This window comes from Gavia stellata, chromosome 9, assembly GCF_030936135.1.
Source record: "Gavia stellata isolate bGavSte3 chromosome 9, bGavSte3.hap2, whole genome shotgun sequence".
NCBI classification, from domain to species: Eukaryota; Metazoa; Chordata; class Aves; order Gaviiformes; family Gaviidae; genus Gavia; species Gavia stellata.
In genome coordinates, this window is record NC_082602.1 from 7,729,183 (window position 1) to 7,747,851 (window position 18,669).

An 18,669-nucleotide genomic window follows, 5' to 3' on the forward strand; every position below is an offset into this window, starting at 1 on the left:
ATGTTACCAGACTTTCAGAGCTCAAATCTGGCCTTTGTTTTTTTTATTTAAGTTTTGTAAATACATGTTTAGCATTTTTAATCAGTGTGATTATATAATAGGTTTAGAAAAAGCTTAACCTAGAGGCTACCTTAAAAAAAGCTAACTGTGGTTGTATTTTTAAGATCTTTTACATATTCCTGGCTTTAATCATTCCAGTAGCCAGAAGGCTTCTGGCTGCATTTGTTAGCATTTTATCTACACATTTTGCTAATCGTTTGTACTGTAATTTGTTGTTAGCGTCTGTTTTTATTTGAGGTGTCTAAATATCTGTCCAGGCTTCTGTCTGTCAGTCTCTTCAGGAGCTATTTCTGTTTTAATCCCTTTTTGGAAACTAGTGAACAATATTAAAATGATCTGCATTTTTAATACATAGATACTTTGTATATACCAGAGTGGATTTAAGAACTTTCCTTAACATAGCCACAAAGCTCTAGTCTTGTTTTTATTCCCAGTTTATTTTAATCTCTGTCTTGTGCAGTATTGAGTCATGCTAAAAATATCTTCATTAGACTGCCATTGATCTACAGCAGCGCATTTGGGCATGCTGTGTCTGAGTTCTGTGATAACTTTGCTTTAATTAAGTTAGTAAGTATATTGGAAATTTAAATAATAACTTCTAAATTTTATTTTCATGTGTTCCTTTTCTAGGATTCTCAAATAATTGCACTGATTTCTCTTGTTACTTTTATTTAGATTTGCCTATTAATTTTAAAATCGCTTTGTTATCCTCTTGGAAATTTTTTTTTAAGATTCCAGAGTCTGTACTTAATACATATTTTCTGACTGACTGAAGTGCATTTTTGAAGAAGTACCATTTAGGAACTTTTGAAGAATTTAAAATCAGATTGTTATATAAAACCTTAGCTAGTCTATGTAACAGCATTTTAATGGAATATTTGGTTGGAAGAAAAATTGGTTTGGCATCTCTCTGCTTGGTAGTTTAAAACCAACCAGACACACTGGCTAGCCACACTCCTTCATTTTGTTTTCCAGCCTTGTAAACATTTCCACATTCCATCTGTGATGTCTAGTCCATGCATGAATAAAATATGAAGTAATTTAATACCACATATTATGTCAGGGGGTTGCTGTTTATTCTCAGACTTGAAATGAAACTTTTTTAGATCACATACTGAAACCTCTTGGGTTTTTGCTACTCATTCAGGGCCCTGCCTTTGAGGCCGTGGTGTACAAATATGTCTCATTCACTGTAATGTGGGAAAAAACATTGGGTTTGTATTTTTATTTATATCATGACTGTATCCTTGGAAAGGATGCACAGAAGGAAAGAGGAGTTAGCTCTTATTTCTCTTCTTGTATTTGGACTCATGGAGATGGTACAGAGCCCATGGGCTACCAGCCTCGTGGGAGCTTGCATCCAACGAGCAGCTGTGGTTGGATTTCAGACAGGTAACTGGAAGTCTCTGTAGTCCTTTACCTCAAGACTAGTAACCTTTCAGGATGCAAGTTACAACTCAGATGAAAGGATAAAGGCAGTATCTTAATGGCTTTGTTTCCTTATCAGTTAAAACATCTGTGCTGACACAGCAGGTTGGTATCACAAGGCCATTAGAGTTTACATGCAGTAGGTATTGCGCATGTATGTTTGAAGCAAACTTAATTTGCTCTACATTTGACAAATTGCAAAGCTCTAGTTGTGCAACCGTGTACTTGTGCCAGGATGAAGAGTTTCTGGGCCCATGTTTCAGTCTAGTGTAGGACAACTCTCTAAAATGTATTCTTAGATGCTAGTCTGTGCTGTAGCATTTACAGAAGCATTCGATGTCTGTGAAAATGTATCACTGTGACACAGTAGCGCCATAAACTCACCCTTGCACCATGCTGTGTATGTGGTCCCTAACTCCTCCCGTCCACACGTAAATAAAGACTATATCTGTACCTTAGCCATTATAGCTATTAACATGCAGTCCATGCTCAAAATTTTAATTAAATAGGTAACATTTAGTTCTAACACTAACTTTTGTTTCTTGGTTTACATCACTTTAAATAATGAGAGAATGCAGTTAAAATTAGTGTTTGGCTAGTAATTACGAAACATGCTTTTTCTTAAATCAGAACATGGTGCCTCTGACAGTGAAAAACGGACACCAAAACAGCTTGTATCTATTATTTTAAACAGCCTGACAGTTAATATATTCTATATATATGTGCGAATGAGATGTGAAAAAGGTATTAAAACAAATCATTTTGGTTTCTTTATCTGTAGTGCTTTCTTCTCAAGAAAAAAGGACACCATCACTCCAGATGATGACCTGTGTTCTGTCAATTAAATTGCTGTAGGTTTCCTTGCTGAAATAATTATTAGGCAAGTCTTCCTGAACATGTTTGTGCCTTGCATTTTCCCATTTCTCCCTCCTTGATTACAGTGCCCTGGCAGAGACCAGATTGCTCAGCAGACTACTAGACATTAGAAAACCAAAATAAGATATATCAAACTATGATCCCACATTCCTTTACATGAAAATCCCACATTCCTTTATATGAAAATGACGGACTGTCATGCTGGAGTTGGTTTTAGTTTTTCAAATACCCATTTTTTCCAGCTTACATTCATATCCAGGCATTTGTTCAATATGTTGCCATAGAATATTTGAGTGAATGTTTTCAATAATAACTTTCCATGAGGATAGTATCTTCAAAAATCTCCTTCTCTTCACTTTCCATTGTCATGTGAAAAATAATTTGTAGGTATAGATAAGTATATTTGCAAGTTCTTGCTGGGGTGTTTGGTTTCATTTTAGTCCATGATCTGTACAGACTTCTCCTTGGAAAATTAAGAGTGTGTGATATATGCAGGATATAATGGGAGTTGTGGTTTGTAGAGAACAGAGTCTCTGGAGTCATCTTACAAGTCAGTTTTATTGTGTGCATATAACTAAAACCGTCTGCGTGACTTGCTGTTAGCAATATTGTTTGGAAAGCCCTAAATCAAATCCTGAATGGGCAAGATTACAGAAGGCAGGTTTATACTGGTATCCTTCAGGTTAAACCCACTGATGTCCAGTCTTTTCTCCTTCTTGGCATAAGAAGTATTAGCAAGAGGTAAGTTTGTGCTAGCTGTCCTTGTTTCACCAAGATCTATCTTCTGCAGACAGGCTTGTGTTTACAGGAACCAAAGTGAAAATAGCATGTGAACAGCATAAACCGACCGTGGTCAAAATAGTTGTGCATTTGCATAACTGTGCGGTATTTAAAGGAACAGCTAGCTTACTTTGGTACAGTTTACTACAAGCTTTTTCTTAAGAGTTTGTCCTCTTCAGACATCTCTCAAGAAGTGGAAGTAGAAGGCTCTGATTCTAAACAGCATTAGTTTTGCACAGTAGTAGAAAACAAGTTTAACTGTCTTGTTACAGTTTTTGATAAATGGACACTGACATGGACTACGAAAGACCCAACGTTGAAACTATCAAGTGTGTGGTGGTTGGAGATAATGCAGTGGGAAAGACTCGTCTAATTTGTGCAAGAGCATGCAATACAACCTTGACTCAGTATCAGCTGCTGGCAACTCACGTACCAACTGTCTGGGCCATTGATCAGTACCGTGTCTGCCAAGAGGTAAGGACTGCAGGTGTACAAAATATGGAGCACATGCTGTGAGATTGTACTATTATTTATTGGCAAGCCTTTCTTTGTCAGGATGCAGCAATGAGCTCACAAGTACTTTATGTGCGGTCTCTACTGCAGCCATGGTCTGATACGCATCACCCCGAGTCTGTCATTCCAAAGTAATTTATTTTTTTTTATCAAACATATTTTTAGGAAGATGCATATTCTGCCTGAAAACTATATGTGATAGACTCTTGCTCTAGTATGCTTTGGACCTTCTTATGGGTCAAATTAGAAATGTACTTGTTTGATGGAGGGAAAGAGAATGTTATGTATGTTCTGTTCTAGGTCCTTGAACGCTCAAGAGATGTTGTGGATGAAGTGAGTGTTTCTCTCAGGCTGTGGGATACATTTGGGGACCACCACAAAGACAGGCGCTTTGCTTATGGAAGGTAAATTGATCCAAGCAAAATCTTAAGTAATACTTGTAGTAAAATTTTAGGGCAAAAAAAAATTGCAAATCTTAATTTTGAAAAGCAAAGACTTAAAAGCAATCAAGGGTATTCATGTTCCTGCCTACTGCAAAGAGGATTATCTGCTGCAAGGATTAAAAAGATACAAATATTTAAAAAGCAGCATAGTTTTACTACGCTACATTTCCTTGAGCAGCCTGCTAAGCTCTGTCAACAACTGTTGTCCTATTTCGAATTTTAAAGAACATTCCCCAAAATAAGATTGAAGTTTTACAAAATCGAACATCGGCGTTCCCTGCCTGTATAAGCAGTGTATGGTATAATTGCCTAACAAGCAACTAACAAGGAGAGATATTGAGAAACATCACTCTTACTCAATGAAATATTTATTTTATTAAAACCTGTGATGTTGAATGGGCAGCTAACCTCTTGAGAGCAGAGCCAATTTCATGAAAGGTGAGGCTTTTCTGTATTTTCTTAATTAAAGCTGAGGAAAGAAAATGTTTTTCTTCTATAAATATGAAGTGTCTTCTAGTGAATCAATTAACCCTGGAAATTAAAAAAAAACCCCAAACCCCAGACATTTGAATATACATATAATGAGAACGGATTACCTATATTGGGCAAATACTGAGCTGAAGATGGATTTTGGACAGGTATTTTCATAACTGACATTTGAGCGAGGTCTTGGTCCTTGCATGTTTTTTCACCTTCTTGAACTTTTTCGTATCCTTTTCATATTTGCTTCAGTCACTGCAGATGATCAGACTTCAACAGACAGATATTTATGATTTTTTCCAGCTGGAAACGCCCTTTGTAGAGTGTCTGTCCAAGCTTTGGATTCCATGTTGCCAAAAAGTACTGTCTTACTGTTTTCCTTCTCTCTGTGCTACCTGATGAAATAAGTGACTTTGAAGGATGACAGCCTGTTCTGTTCTTTGCCCCTTAGAACTGCTGGAGAGGGTTCTGTTGGTTGAATCCATCAGTTAAATTTTCACACTGTAAAACTCCACATGGCAGTTTTTACAAACCCTCCTTTGTATATAGCACTGTGTTAGTTATGTTTTCAGAGAGTCATGAATTACTTTGAATTTTGTGTCAGGAGCTAAAGTAGCAACACATCTGGGCTACACAACCTGTACCATTTGTAAATAAGCTTTGTGAGTGAGGGAAGTTACTGACTTTAAGGTAATATTGACCTTAATATTTAGGGCTACTCGAGTATGTGAATAGATATTGTTTTACCCTTTGGCAGCATGTGGAGCCTATTTTGATAAATATGGATGTAACTTAACATTTCCACTAACTGTTCCTCTTCGATGTGGCCTCCTGATACTCTGCAACAGATCCTGTGTCACTGAGAAGATTACGAGAGATTAGGAGAACAAAATCAGGCGTGTTCTGAACTCTGATCCCACGTTTACTGACAGGACAGGAGATGAGGGAAACAGCATACTTAGATTCTAATCCTGCAAACGCCAAGGAGGGCATGAATAACTTGAGATCTCATGGGATTAAGCATATGAACGCAGTGATTCATTTGTGATGTTCGCAGTACTGAACCTGTGTAGAATCAGGTTTGCTATACCCTGATTAACTTAAAAAGGCTGTTATAGAAACTTGCTGTTCTGTTAGTGGTTTTTCTGCAAGCCTGTTAATGCAGAAAGTAGCTGGAAACTCTAAAGAAACTGTTTTATAAATAGAATTTCTGTTGTAAAATTTCCTAATTGTAAGCTCTGATTAGGTACTTCATTGCTTTGAAAGGTATTAATGTTTTATTTAAAACCAACTCTTTAGTATTTTAGCTATTTTATCATTTTAAGAAAATATTTCCAATATTCACATTTATAGGAATTGATTTTAAATCACCTCTGTACATTGAACTACGGTCTACTCATAGCTGAGTCAAACCTTGCAGTACAGTGAGAGGCGTATTTCATGCCAAATTGCACAAGGCTACACCTACAAGTGCCCCATGTTTCTGATTGTCTGAAGGATCATGTAATAATATAACCCTTTGGTTCCCTTCAAAATTTTTTATGCACATGCCCCTTCTGCAGGGGAAGGCTTATTTCAGCCAAACACTCAACCAAGACCTCTAATTGTCCTAAACACTGTGTAACAAGAACCCACAGGTCATTAATTCACCTGCTGCTCATTGGAAAAGATTGTTCCACACAGTTTTACAAAATGTTACATAAATAGATTATGCTATAGATGACAGGGTGAACAGTTAATAGGACTTGCAGCAAAGATAAATCCTTCTTAATTCTTCATTTTTCACAGATAGAAACATGAAAGGAGAATGACAAAAGGAATGTGGTTTCCACTATTTTTGTGTGACAGAAAGAGAGAAACATATTTGAATGCCACTGAGGATGGAATAGTTAATGTTTCTACTGCCATCCTTTAAAATGGGAGCGTGGAGAGTGAGATCCAGCTTGCATTCTACTGTGTGGTGTTTAGTTTAATAATCACAATCCTCCAGGAGCTTTGGGAAACAGTTCCTGACAGCTTAAGAGAGGGAGGGGGATGTGGCTGGAGGGACTTGTGGAAATATTTGCTGCAGTTTTATAGCATGACATGGGGTTTTTTTCCTTAAACTAGAGTGTGTGCTTTAGTTTTGGAAGTATCCTGTTCAATTCAGCTTAGGCTCTATGTGATGCCAAACAGTCATTTGTTGATATTGTCCCACAGGGTTTCATTTGATGCAAAATCACTCAAAAATGTTGTAAAATGACAATGTCTTTGTTATGATTAGTGTATTGATTTCCAGCTCCTAGTTACCTCTTTGTTTAATAACAGTCTAGTCTCAGTGCTATTGTATTCTCTAATCCTGCAAATAAGATGGGAACTTCTTACAAAGCTCAAGTTGTTATTATGTACCGGTTTCCCTGGGAGGCACAAAATTGCATGTGTAAAGACATGAAAACATCTTAATTTACATTTCAACTTGTCAGGATTCACTATCCGCTATCCTCCAGTCCAATCTGGTTTTGAATAAGACCGTCAACATATCATCGTGTTCAAACTAATTCTAAAAGCAAAATGGGAAAAAGACTGGCTTGCACTTTTTGCTTGCACTTTTTTTTCATTTTGCATCCCTTTCTTTTTTATTTTTTTTCAGGTAAACATGTTTGACTACAATTTTATTAATATCCTACATATCCTGGTTTCTTTATACATGCAGCTCCGGTATGTGTAAACATGAGCACAAATCTGCAAAGAGTTAATTCAGTCCCAATCAAATATTTATTCTCAATAGGATGGATGTGGTTTGTCAACTAATCCAGCCAGGATGATTTATTTACTTGCAACTTAAATATGAGCTGTAGACTAAACAAAATCTGTTCATACAGCATGGACAGAAAACAGCTTTTTCCTCGTGACTTACAAATGTGAATGAGCCTTGCTGTGAGACTGCTGACAGAGCCTCTTAAAATATGTTTAGAGTATTTCCTCTGTTGTGAATGGATTTCATAAGCCTTGTGGGTATGGTATGTACACAGAGGAACACATGCATTTGTCTTTTTCTGTGTGATTACAATTCCCTTAACCAGTTACTTCAATGTAATTGAATACATAAAAATATACCTTCTGAATGCTGCTGAAAAGGGTCCCTGAGAACAGGGGTTTATCACTGATATTTGAAGACTTCCACTGATCTGTTTAGGGTTGTTTTGTTTTCTGTTTCTTTTTCTTAAAGGACAGTGATGATGATATTTCTATAAAAACAAAACCCAGGTAACTTTGATGTAAAATGCTATTTGTGTTCAGCAAATTCAGTGTGATTAGGGTGAGCGAGGTGGGTGTCTTCACAGAGTTACTCAGTTTGCCTTTAGTTAGATCAGTGCCCTCTGTCATTCACCGCCTGTGCCTAAACTGACAATGGGCCAGCAGCTCCTCTCCTTTCTTCGGCGAAGGTCCAAGGTTTCAGAAGTGCTTTGAATGAAAGCCCACACTTTCCCCCTTGCTAGCCATGTTTTTATGTTACAGTAATTCTCCACCTTCCATGTGCCTTACAAGCCATTTACTAGCATGGGTTGGAGGGGATCATCAGAGATGTGTCTTCACAGCAGTAGCACTTAACAGATACAAGACAGTCTTTTGCTTTGTTAGCAAAGGGTCAGCTGTTGGGGAATCCGGTTGTTTTCAGATGTCTCTCATCTTGGCTGCTTCTGTTTGCTATGTTTTGCTGCCACAAAAAGTGGTATACAGTATCTTTGAATCATCTTCAAATACCAAAATTTGTGAGACTCCCCATCTACTTTACAGTGGTTTATAAGCTATTCAGGTTCTTCATCAAGCAATCCCGAAGAACTCCTGTAAAAAAACATTTTTTTTTATATTTGTTATGATTTTTTTTGCTCTTTTGGGTTTGACTCAGATCAGCCCCAAGAAAGACTAGAATAAGCAGAGGTTTACAGAGAGATAGCTTTCTCAAGTAATTTTATTCTGATATGGTCTGTGTATGCACTAGTTTTTTCTTCTTTCGTTATCTACATTAACATTTGAGGGTTTTTCACTCAGTCGATGGGAAAGTACATGCTTTATAAACTTAAACCAGTGAAATTAATGCAGATCTACTACTTTTCTTCTCTGCATCCCACCGTGGTTCCATATTGTGAGTAGAAAGAGGTTGCTATGGAACTGCTGTTAGGAAACCTTCCTTCTTTAAAAAGGTATGTGACAAATGACTGTTGGTGGGGTCTGAGGCTCAACTTGATGTGTATGTAATCTATCTATAATAGACAGACACCTGTAATGCTTTAAGCCTTCCTTGACTGGAGTGAAAAAGTATGTATCAAATGTTATTTGTGGTATTCCATAATTTTCCATTTTTCCTTGCTCTCCTAAGTCAGTGGCTGGGTGGAAAGAGGGCATTTGGGCTCTATCCTAAAAGATTGCAAGGCGACATCAAAATCTTTTGGAAGTGCTAAACCTGGGAAGTGACTTTCCATCAAAATCTTGATCATAGTGAATTATTTCTTTGTGAATAGGTGCTATGTGGATTTCTTGAGGTGTTTGCTACTCCAAGGGTCTCAGGATCTCAGTCTGGATTTCCTCATACATATGTCAGAATATGGAAACCACTCGGCACAACCAGATATAACTGTTTTAAACTGAGTTATTATCAATAACTTTTTGACATCAACTTGCCAGTTAAAATTTCTTGACAGTTTTTTTAAATTAAAAAAAGAGGAGGAGGCTGGTTTTGGCAATAGCCCAAGGAAAGCAAAAAATATGAAAGTCTATATTTTCTCCCCAGAGAAAGAGATGCATCTAGCATCTGCTAATGTTCAGTTTTCATGTCTTCTGTGACTTCGTCAGTCACTCTCAGACTGGATGCAAACCAAATCCTATCATTCATTCATCTTCTCTGGATTTTTACCTCCCTCTTTGTCTTGTCCCTGGCTTCCTATCCGTGTTCTTCATCAATACTTAGAAAGAATCACACTTTTACTGAATTTTGGGACCTAGCTTTGGATCTTCCTTTTTCTTTTTTTTTTTTTTTCTCTTCCATCCTTACATCCCTCCCCTACCTTGAAATATTTTTTTTTCTTCTAAACATGTTGCTTCAAATGATGTTTTAACTAAATCTCTTCTTACTTCTTTTAAACCCAGTATGTTTTTCTGATTGATCATTGGTTCCTGGGTTTTTTTAGAGGATGGATCCGGGACTAAAGAAAGGGTTCATGTCTTCTTTCATTTATTCTTCTGCAGTATCTTTGGTGAAAATTAGTTGGTTCTCTGTAGAGAGATAGCATGTAGTTCTCATCTGTAAGCTGCCTCCTTACAATAACAGAAAATAAGCTCGAAAAGCCCACCTTTCCCTGTGTTTCTGCTTTCTCCATTGTTTTGTGAATTTATTTGTCATTATTTTATTTTCTGACTGCTGTCTTCAGACAGCAGTCAGCTGATACATCTTACAAAAGCATTTTTAGCTATATTCTTACCAGACTCTCTGTATGATATTGTGAGTTTTGGTGTTTGCCCCAGGTTGATCAGATGCGTTCCAGCTAGCCCTGTACCTTCTCTTGCTCTATAGTTTTCTTTCATCCTTCTCCATTGATTTGGTGTTCTGGCTTTGTGTCTTACTTTTATAAACCCCAACTTTCTTTGCATGTGATACACAGAATATTTCACTATTTCAGCCTCAGTTAACTATCTTTAGAATTCTATTTATCATAGAATTTTTGTTCCTGCATTAGAAATGCAGTAATCGAGATCTCTGCTCCGGGGAAGGGAAGAAGGCATGTATTGGTATGTTATGGTGGATGTGTATGCTGCAAACATACCTGATTCCAAAGAGAGTTTTACTGAGTCTGCTGGCAAAGTTTGGCCCAGAATCATGCTAGGGTACCTTGCAGGCAGCCTGTTTCAACTGCAAAGTTCTATTTAGCACTAAGATGGAATTTTTCATATGTAAATGCTGAACCAGAATTATGGATGAATTCACTTCTTACAGCCAGCAATAAAATTCCAAGACTGTGTAAGCAGTCCTTTAAAAATAAAATTGTTTTCCTCTTGTTACATTGTTCCACATGACTTTGCCATTCTTTTTAGCACTATTTCTGGTCAAGCATTTGTACAATCAGAATAGCTCTTACATGTTTCTGCAATGGGAAATGAGATATTTTAATCATTCTTTGTGATATCAAAACATTTTTTGTCATTCTTTGTAAATGCACCACTGTTTTCCCATGAGTACCTCAAAGGAAATAGAAGAGATTTTAAACTGCTTAACATTTAAGAATGATGTATTGTTTCTAAGGAATGTATGGGAAAACTCTTTCCACTTTTGAAGCACAGTCTTGAAATATGCAATTTTCTTAAGGGTAGCTTTACCTTCTTTTTATTACTGTTGTTTCCTACTAAAAATGATGTTACAGAAATTTTAGAACTAGATCTGCATGCTACTCACCACAAAATCTGAATATATTTCAGGGCATTTTGACAGTTTCGCACATTACACCAGTACTTAAGAAGCTTCACTGCTGTCGGTAAAGTATAGAACTAATTGATTTTCTTGCTCACATCCAGGGCACTGCATGGTCTTGCCCTGCCTTACCTGGATATCTTCAGTTCTTCACATGCCAGGCACCCCCTGCATTTTAGTTTTTCTAGCCTCTCATCTGTTTTGAGTGTGTGCACATAAGTCCTGTGTGTTCAGGTCATTTTGTTATGCTCACCAGTCACTTAATGAATTTCTTCTCATTTCATGTGATGGCTGCAACTGCATTTACTAAAAACTGAGTCCACTTAAAACATCAGCCTTGCTTATCTGCACAATTTTTTTTTCATCTCAGTGAGATGCATGCATGAAAAATGTTGTATAACTGAGTGAATCTCTCTCTTCAAAATGTATCTGGATTGACATGGAGATGTAGCAGTGTTTCGTTCAGCCATAAACGAGATTCTCAATTTAATTCTTAGGTGGCCTTCTACTGCCTGAACCTACTGTGTTTGGGAACTTGGGAGCTGGTATTTGCACTCAGTCTGCTGCCCTACACAATCTTTCCTTTCAGGTGGTTGAAGGACTATCCAGGTGGACACTAGAGACAGCTCTTGTCTAATTCTGGTCTCAACGGGATATGTTCAGCTATGATGCAGTTCTCTTAGGAACCTTGGGAAAATTATGGGAAGTGTGTCGAGGAAAAAAAATGAGGGCAGAAGGAGGAAAAGCAAAACAACTTTTTATTGATAAATAAATGTCTAAGCATTAGCTGTTCTGGTAAATTCAACAGACTCGAACAATTTGGATGAACCTCTACCAAATTGATTGCTCTGTAAAATTCTAATAGACCCCCTTACTTCAACCTTGCTTCTCAGAGCAAGCTGATATCTAAAACCAGGGAAAAATAAAGATTATAGTAGGAGAAATCCACTGGGTTTTTTTTTTCCTTCCTCCCCCGGTCTATTCTTAAAGTTTGATTTGATTAAATATGTGCAACAGACTTCTTGTCAACCAAAATATAATTTGTCTATCCTTAAACTGATTCTGTCAGATTTAACTCTTGGGTCTCGTTTAAGCTCTATAAAACAAAATATGTACTTTTGACTTGTCCTCTAGAAAGATGAGAAGATAGCATAGCAATACAGTTCAGTCTTCCCCCTTTTCCACTTTCCCACTCCCTGCATTGATTTCCATATCAGAGACATCTTCTCTTCACATTCTGTATTCCTCACAGCTTTATTCCTTCCCCTTTCCAAACCCAACAGTATTATTCCATGACTATGTGGTAAATGATACCCCTTACACATGAGCAGCAATTCTTGCATGCAGCAGTTTTACCCAGTAACTTGTAAATTATAAACTAGAGGGAATAACTTCTTCCTAGGTAATGCAGTGTGTACATTTCAGAAGGCAGCCTGTTTCTGCATCACAGTTTATAACTCTAGATTCAGACTAGGAAACATTAAACTTTAAAACACGCTTGCCATGGAATATATGAGATATCATTTAATATTGCTGTTTCCTTGAAGTTCTGTCTAAAATAAGAGTATTAGGGAAGATGGAAAATATGTAGCAGTTTCTCATTGAGAATTGGATCAGCAAAGTGGCGTGTAGGTACATCTGCAGTGCAGCTCATTACACCAGCTCAGGAACACACATAGCATGTAAGCAGATGAGTCTTTCAAAATCTCAGTCCCAAATGAATGGAGTGCTCTGTTACACAAAACAGCTCTAGTTAGAAAACATTAACTTCTCTGCTGCTTCTAACAGCTCCATCAGAAAGGCTTGTTACATAGCTAATGTACTGCTTTTTTTCCCCCACCTCACGAGTTTCTGATTGTAGTGATTGCAGAGTAACTTCCAGATGGTTACAATGGTTACCGGTAGCTTGACTACTGCTGAAGCCTGGGGTTGATAATTTAAAGTCGTCTTGTCTTTGTCAGTGCTATACTGCTTGCTTTTCAGCAGTGACTTGGACTGCGCTCTGTACATCTGATACAGCTCATAACTCACACACTAGGAGCTCGCAGGATGGCAGCACACCATGTGCTGATTCCTGCCAGAGATTTGGTTGTCTAGAGGGTTTCTTTTCATTCTCTGAAGTCTAAAAAGGGCTAGTTGCTTCAAAAGTTCTTCTTACCCAAGTTTGGGAAAATATCACTGAATGCATTGAGGTAATACCTACACTATGTAGATGGGTTGCTTCTCGGAATGATGGTAAGGTTCTTTCTTTGCCCACAGAAGCCTCCTATAGGTAGTCCATAACTATGTTTAGACCAAGCCGGGCTGACTTCAGATGTGTATGTTTCGCATTAAGAACTACTTCTGCTGCTCCAAGGGGAGCATTTGAAGTGCTCTTACGCTGCTCTTACACTTTAATGTGAGACTCCAATGCAGGAGTCTGGTCAGCCAGGAAGGGACAAACGTGAGAGTGGTGGTTGATTTGCTGAGAGAATCTGTTCCCCTTTCCCATCTGCCAAGTCCCACACATCTACATTGTGTTCTCCCCTGTTTGGAGCCCCAGTGTGAGTAGAAAGAAACCTGTTTTCTTGCATTGGTGAGGCAGTGTTTCATTGGTGGTTGATCACACGCTAGAGCAAGTCACACAGAAGTTATGAGTTTTGGTGATACATAAGTACATTCAGATGTTTCAAGGAATAGGAGTAGATGATTCACAATTTCTTCTGATAAACTTATGAAAAGCAGAATGTAAGAATAAATCAGTTACGCATTTCCAACATGTACCACTGAATCTACAAGACAATGTGTTGGATATCCAAGCTACTGTTTCTCTTTGCTGAGTTACTTGTAATACTTACCTTTGTTTCTTGTGATACTTCAGTATCAAACAGCAGTATATGCAGTAAGTGTAATCATACACCTTTGTTGTATTTAACAAAGGTGGATGCACACAGGGCCTTATCTATTGCCCATCTCAATTGGACGGTGCTCTAGGAGGAATGTGATGGAGAAGTTCTAAAGCACATTTTGGTATTCAGGTCTATGGAAATGTTTCTTGAATCATTCCTGAATTTTATTGGGAAATGGTTATGAAATTTCTTTTTAGAAAAAAGCAGCTTGTATTTGTGAATATATTGCTGCAGAGAGAAAGAGGAAAGCAGAAGTAAACCTGATTCATCCTTTCACATTCTCCAAGTAACTAAACCGCACAAAAATGGCAATAAATTAGATATTTTTTTAAAATCATATCCTTTTATGTTTCCTGAGAATATTAAAATAACATTGGTAAATTTTTAATGTTTGGGAAATATTAATGCATTATTTTAACCTGACGGGTTCTGTCTTTTATGAACAAATGTCAAACCAAACTTTATACTGAGGCATTACCAAGTTGTAAATGTGCCTTTGACATTAAAGGGAATTGTGGATATTTTAATTCAAGTTTCCAAAGGACAGTTTTCCCCAAATGTTCACAGTCCTATGTAGACAGTTAATCTTCCTCATATATTACTGTCTCCAGTTTGTACTAATAGTACAAATCATGCTTATGACTTGAATGAAAACTTAATTTATTATGATAAGGTGGATGTATTTTGTGAGCTGGCAGACCCAGCTGTGGTGCTGGTTCAGCGTGTGAACTCTGTCACTACCCAGTGATTTCCCATCTGTCCTGTTTATGGCACAGGGCCATTTATTTCTCCCTGTTCGGTACAGAACTCTCAGGATATTAATTTTATGGGGATGTCCAGGTTTTAACACAGGATAAATAATATGCAAATCACATTTTTTTACCTCTTTATTCTGTTTTTCACTTCATTTGGAAGGCAGTAAGGTGGAAATGCCCTGTTAGTGCAATGCTATGTGTGTTGTAAGTTATAGGTAAAGAAACCAGCTTTCCCCAGCTCAGTTTTATGGTCACCCAGGGAAGGTCAGAGGTGATGAGTTGCTCAAGAACCACATGCAGCTCTGTGGCAAAAACGTGAGACTCCCTTGGGAAGGGCTGTAACACATGTCGGGCTGTGCCGGGGCCAGTCTGCTGGGTAGTCTGGGCCCATCCTGTCCAAGGAAACAAATCATCACTGGCTCTTCTCAGGAGCCCAGTTCTGTGGCCAGCCCAGCATTGGGCAGCAGCAGCGCTGTGGGGGAGCTGTTGTCATCTCCTGCCTGTGAACTCCTGCTGAAGCTCCGTTTCCTTTCAGTTTTCTGAGAGATGTGATGTGTGTCTTGTGGTTTATAGTCAGGAGGGTTAGGTACTCGTGACTGCAATTACTTGGCTTAGGTATTAATCTCTGAAGGACGCAAGACTGTCTGTCCCTCTAAGATGCTTAGTTATAGTTAGGGCCAGCCAGCCAGCCAGCGCTTGCCTCTCCAGCAGTCCTGATGATCTTGAATTAAACAACAATTGACCAGATTAGAATATGTGTAACACAGTTTTTTTAATCTTAGCTGTGCATTGATTCCTCCTTTCTGGGAGCTAAGCAAATGTCTGCTGGAGCCTAGGTTTTACTCTTACGTGACCTTGAATAGAGCAAGTTTGAGTTTAAAGAGTGTTTGCCTCGCTTATTTAGAAGACCAGTGTATTAGCTGCTTACCACTTCGCTATTTAGTAGATAACTTTCCAGTTTGAAAAGGCCTTGTTTCTAGATATGACAGATGTGTTGCAGTTTATATAAGATACAAACGTGGAGCAGGAGCATTTCTCTTGCATTAAATTTATGCTCACAGCAGTACCCGTATTGTATGCAGCTATCTTTAGAAACGGTCTTGCTGGATATATCTGTGCCCTCAGTGAAATGTAGGAAGCAGCAGTACTGAGGAGGTATTTCATTATTTAAAAGGTGAATGTTAAGATTCACTGCTGCTGCTCTATACATTACACAAACTGCAGACACAACACATTTGTGCTAAATTAAAGAATAATAGAAATGAGATAGACATGGTATTGCTGAGCTTATCCTGCTGACAATTCTGTAGCAAGAAGTTGCCTCCTCAAAATGTCCCTTCCCCTCAATTTTTCTTAAGAGTTTCCATTCAACTTTTCCTCTTCTTTTCTTTTTTCCCCAAGAGAGACCCAAGAGCTTGAGAACTGCTTTGTAACATCCCATCCCAGTTTATAAATAATGAAATTGCCCCAAGTTAAGAATGCCCTGAGACAAGTACTCAAGCATTTCTCTGCCTTAGGGTGCTAGCTCTGACAAGAATTAGGTGGTGGTTTAGTGGATGAACTGTCAACCTTAATCCTCATAGTTACAATTTATAAAGCAAGTTTATTCAGTGAAGTACTTTTTGTTTTCTTAAAACCTTTAAAATCCTGGGAATATTGTCATGCTTACTCTGATTTAAGCCACTGTCCTATTCTACACTTTACTGACCTTATTTTCATCATAATGTTTATTTTTGCTTATACTGTAGAAGTGGTCGTTTTGCAGTAATTTGCCCTTCTAACAGGTTATTTATTAAAGAGAATTGCTGTGCAAAGTGCATTGCAAAGGAGACCACCTCAGTATCTAAAATGGGACAGTAAAGGTATTTCTCCATGACAAGTTCAGAAGTGATCTGTGTCTGCCTGTGTGGCTGTTCTGAAGTTTTGCATAACTCCTTTCTAATTCCTAAGCACCAATGATCTTTGAATTGCAATTTAGGTGTCCAGTCGGCAGAATTATTTCTTGAGCAATGACAGCCTGTGAATTAACTGTAGTGTAAAAGTAGAGAATGGCAAGCCCTACCTCTCTTCTTAGTGCTCTCTTCATATGTGCAAGGATCATCTCTTGGCATGGAGGGGCAGTGCTTCCTAGGTATGTGGATTTGTGCTCCTATGCTTTTGTGATGAAATGTGTAGCTTCTATCAAACCTCTACACGAACAACATGTATTCTGACATCTGGAGTCAGCACATTTTTCAAAATGTAGAGTAAAGTAGCTTTAAGCTGGAGTGACGAAAATAGGTGAAGCTGCAGCGGAAAGCATGTTTGTTGGGTTTTAACTGGGTATTTTCTTGTTGCCTTTCTAGGTCTGATGTCGTTGTTCTGTGCTTTTCAATTGCTAATCCTAATTCCCTGAATCATGTGAAAACAATGTGGTATCAAGAAATCAAGCACTTCTGTCCTCGCACACCTGTCATTCTGGTGGGCTGCCAACTAGATCTCCGCTATGCAGATCTTGAGGCTGTTAACAGAGCCAGACGGCCTTTGGCAAGGTAAGGTTTAAACAAAAATAAGAATTAAAAAAAATCACCTTGGTAATCAGGTACAGTACTTTCAGAAGAGAAATGATAGAGCCTAGTTTCCTTTTTTGTGAAATGAAAATATATGTACTTTCTTCGTTTTAATTCTGTTGTCTGAGTTGGTTAGTTCTTTAACACATGCAGTTATTATATGTTTCCCACAATATTTTTGCACATTGGACTTCTAAACTTGTTCGGGTGCCTGAACACTACAATAAGATAGAGATAATAATGATTACTGGAGGTTTTCATATACGTCTTTCTCCATCTGAACATGTGTATCATGTCCTACACTGTCACTACTGTTAGGTACTGTTGTAAACTGACAGATTCTACTCAAGTTTTCTTAATTCTCAAATATTATTTTTTGGTAAATGTAATGCTAGATCATGGCAGAAAATAAAGTAGTTGCAAATTAATTTTTTTTTTAAGTTCTGACATTAAAAGAGAGTTTGGGATCATTCTGGAGAAGCTTTGATTTTTCCAGATTCAAAAGAAAAGTATTCACATGTTTGGGCAAAACAGTCCCACAATCACCTGCTCACTTCTAATTTCCTCCTTTTATGTGAATTTGAATGAGACCAGCTTCATGGAAACAATATCCATGCTCATGTAATTAAAGACTGTATTGTAACAAATTGCTGTAAAGGGATTGAATTAATATTTCATGGGCTCGTAGAAAACTTTGCATTGCATTGTATTCAAATTCTTGACTCAGCAATATGACTTTCATAGGTTTTTTTGTTTATTAAACATTTCTTCATTGTGTGGGTGGGGTGGGCTTTGTGGTCGACTCTTTAAAAGGAAATGTTTTTTCAAAACTCAAAAGTCTTCTTCTGCCCTAATCCTCCTTTCTGATTTCACCATTAATAAAGTTTGAAACAGTACTCTGCATGTCTAGCACAGACTTCTGCCACCTGAGCTGATTATTAGCTGGCCGACTAAAGCAAGCTGTTGTCTGGAGTGTGTTAAGTCTGTGCCAGCTTGTGTCTGCCCAATATGGTATGCTCAGAGAACACACTGTTGGGTCATGTCTTCTGGTGAGATGATTTTTTTGTTGGGAAAATGGATCCTAGCCCAGACTTTTTTCTGGTTTGTTCACCCTACATCGTGTACTAGAGCTGCTCTGGAAATTCATAGGTTCCCACATAATGCTTCTACAGCCAAAACAGGCCTATCTCTTGAAGTGTGTGTTCAGTTACACTTTTTTCATAGGCTACTATGAATTTCTTTAAAAAGCATAAGCTTAAGAAATATTTCTCATTTCATATTTAGCTATATTTGTGGCATTTCTCTGTCATGAGAATTTCCATTTGAGTTTAAATGATGGATACAAAGAAAGATACTGACAGAATATCTGAGTAGAAAGGGCTGTTAGGAGGTTTTTTAAATAATGAAAGTTCTCAAGCATCCTATCAACATTTTTTCCTGTAAATTTCCCTTTAA

At 37.8% G+C, this 18,669-nt stretch overlaps 1 protein-coding gene across 1 annotated transcript in view; it reads left to right on the forward strand.

The window, feature by feature from the left end:
• RHOBTB1 (Rho related BTB domain containing 1) overlaps positions 1-18,669 on the forward strand; it is a 48,452-nt gene that overhangs the window by 21,113 nt on the left and 8,670 nt on the right. Inside the window, exons 2-4 of the mRNA XM_059821171.1 lie at positions 3,417-3,618; positions 3,958-4,061; positions 17,011-17,196. Of these exons, the coding sequence (XP_059677154.1) occupies positions 3,427-3,618; positions 3,958-4,061; positions 17,011-17,196 (482 nt within the window). The 5' untranslated portion in view covers positions 3,417-3,426. The remainder of the gene's footprint in view (positions 1-3,416; positions 3,619-3,957; positions 4,062-17,010; positions 17,197-18,669) is intronic.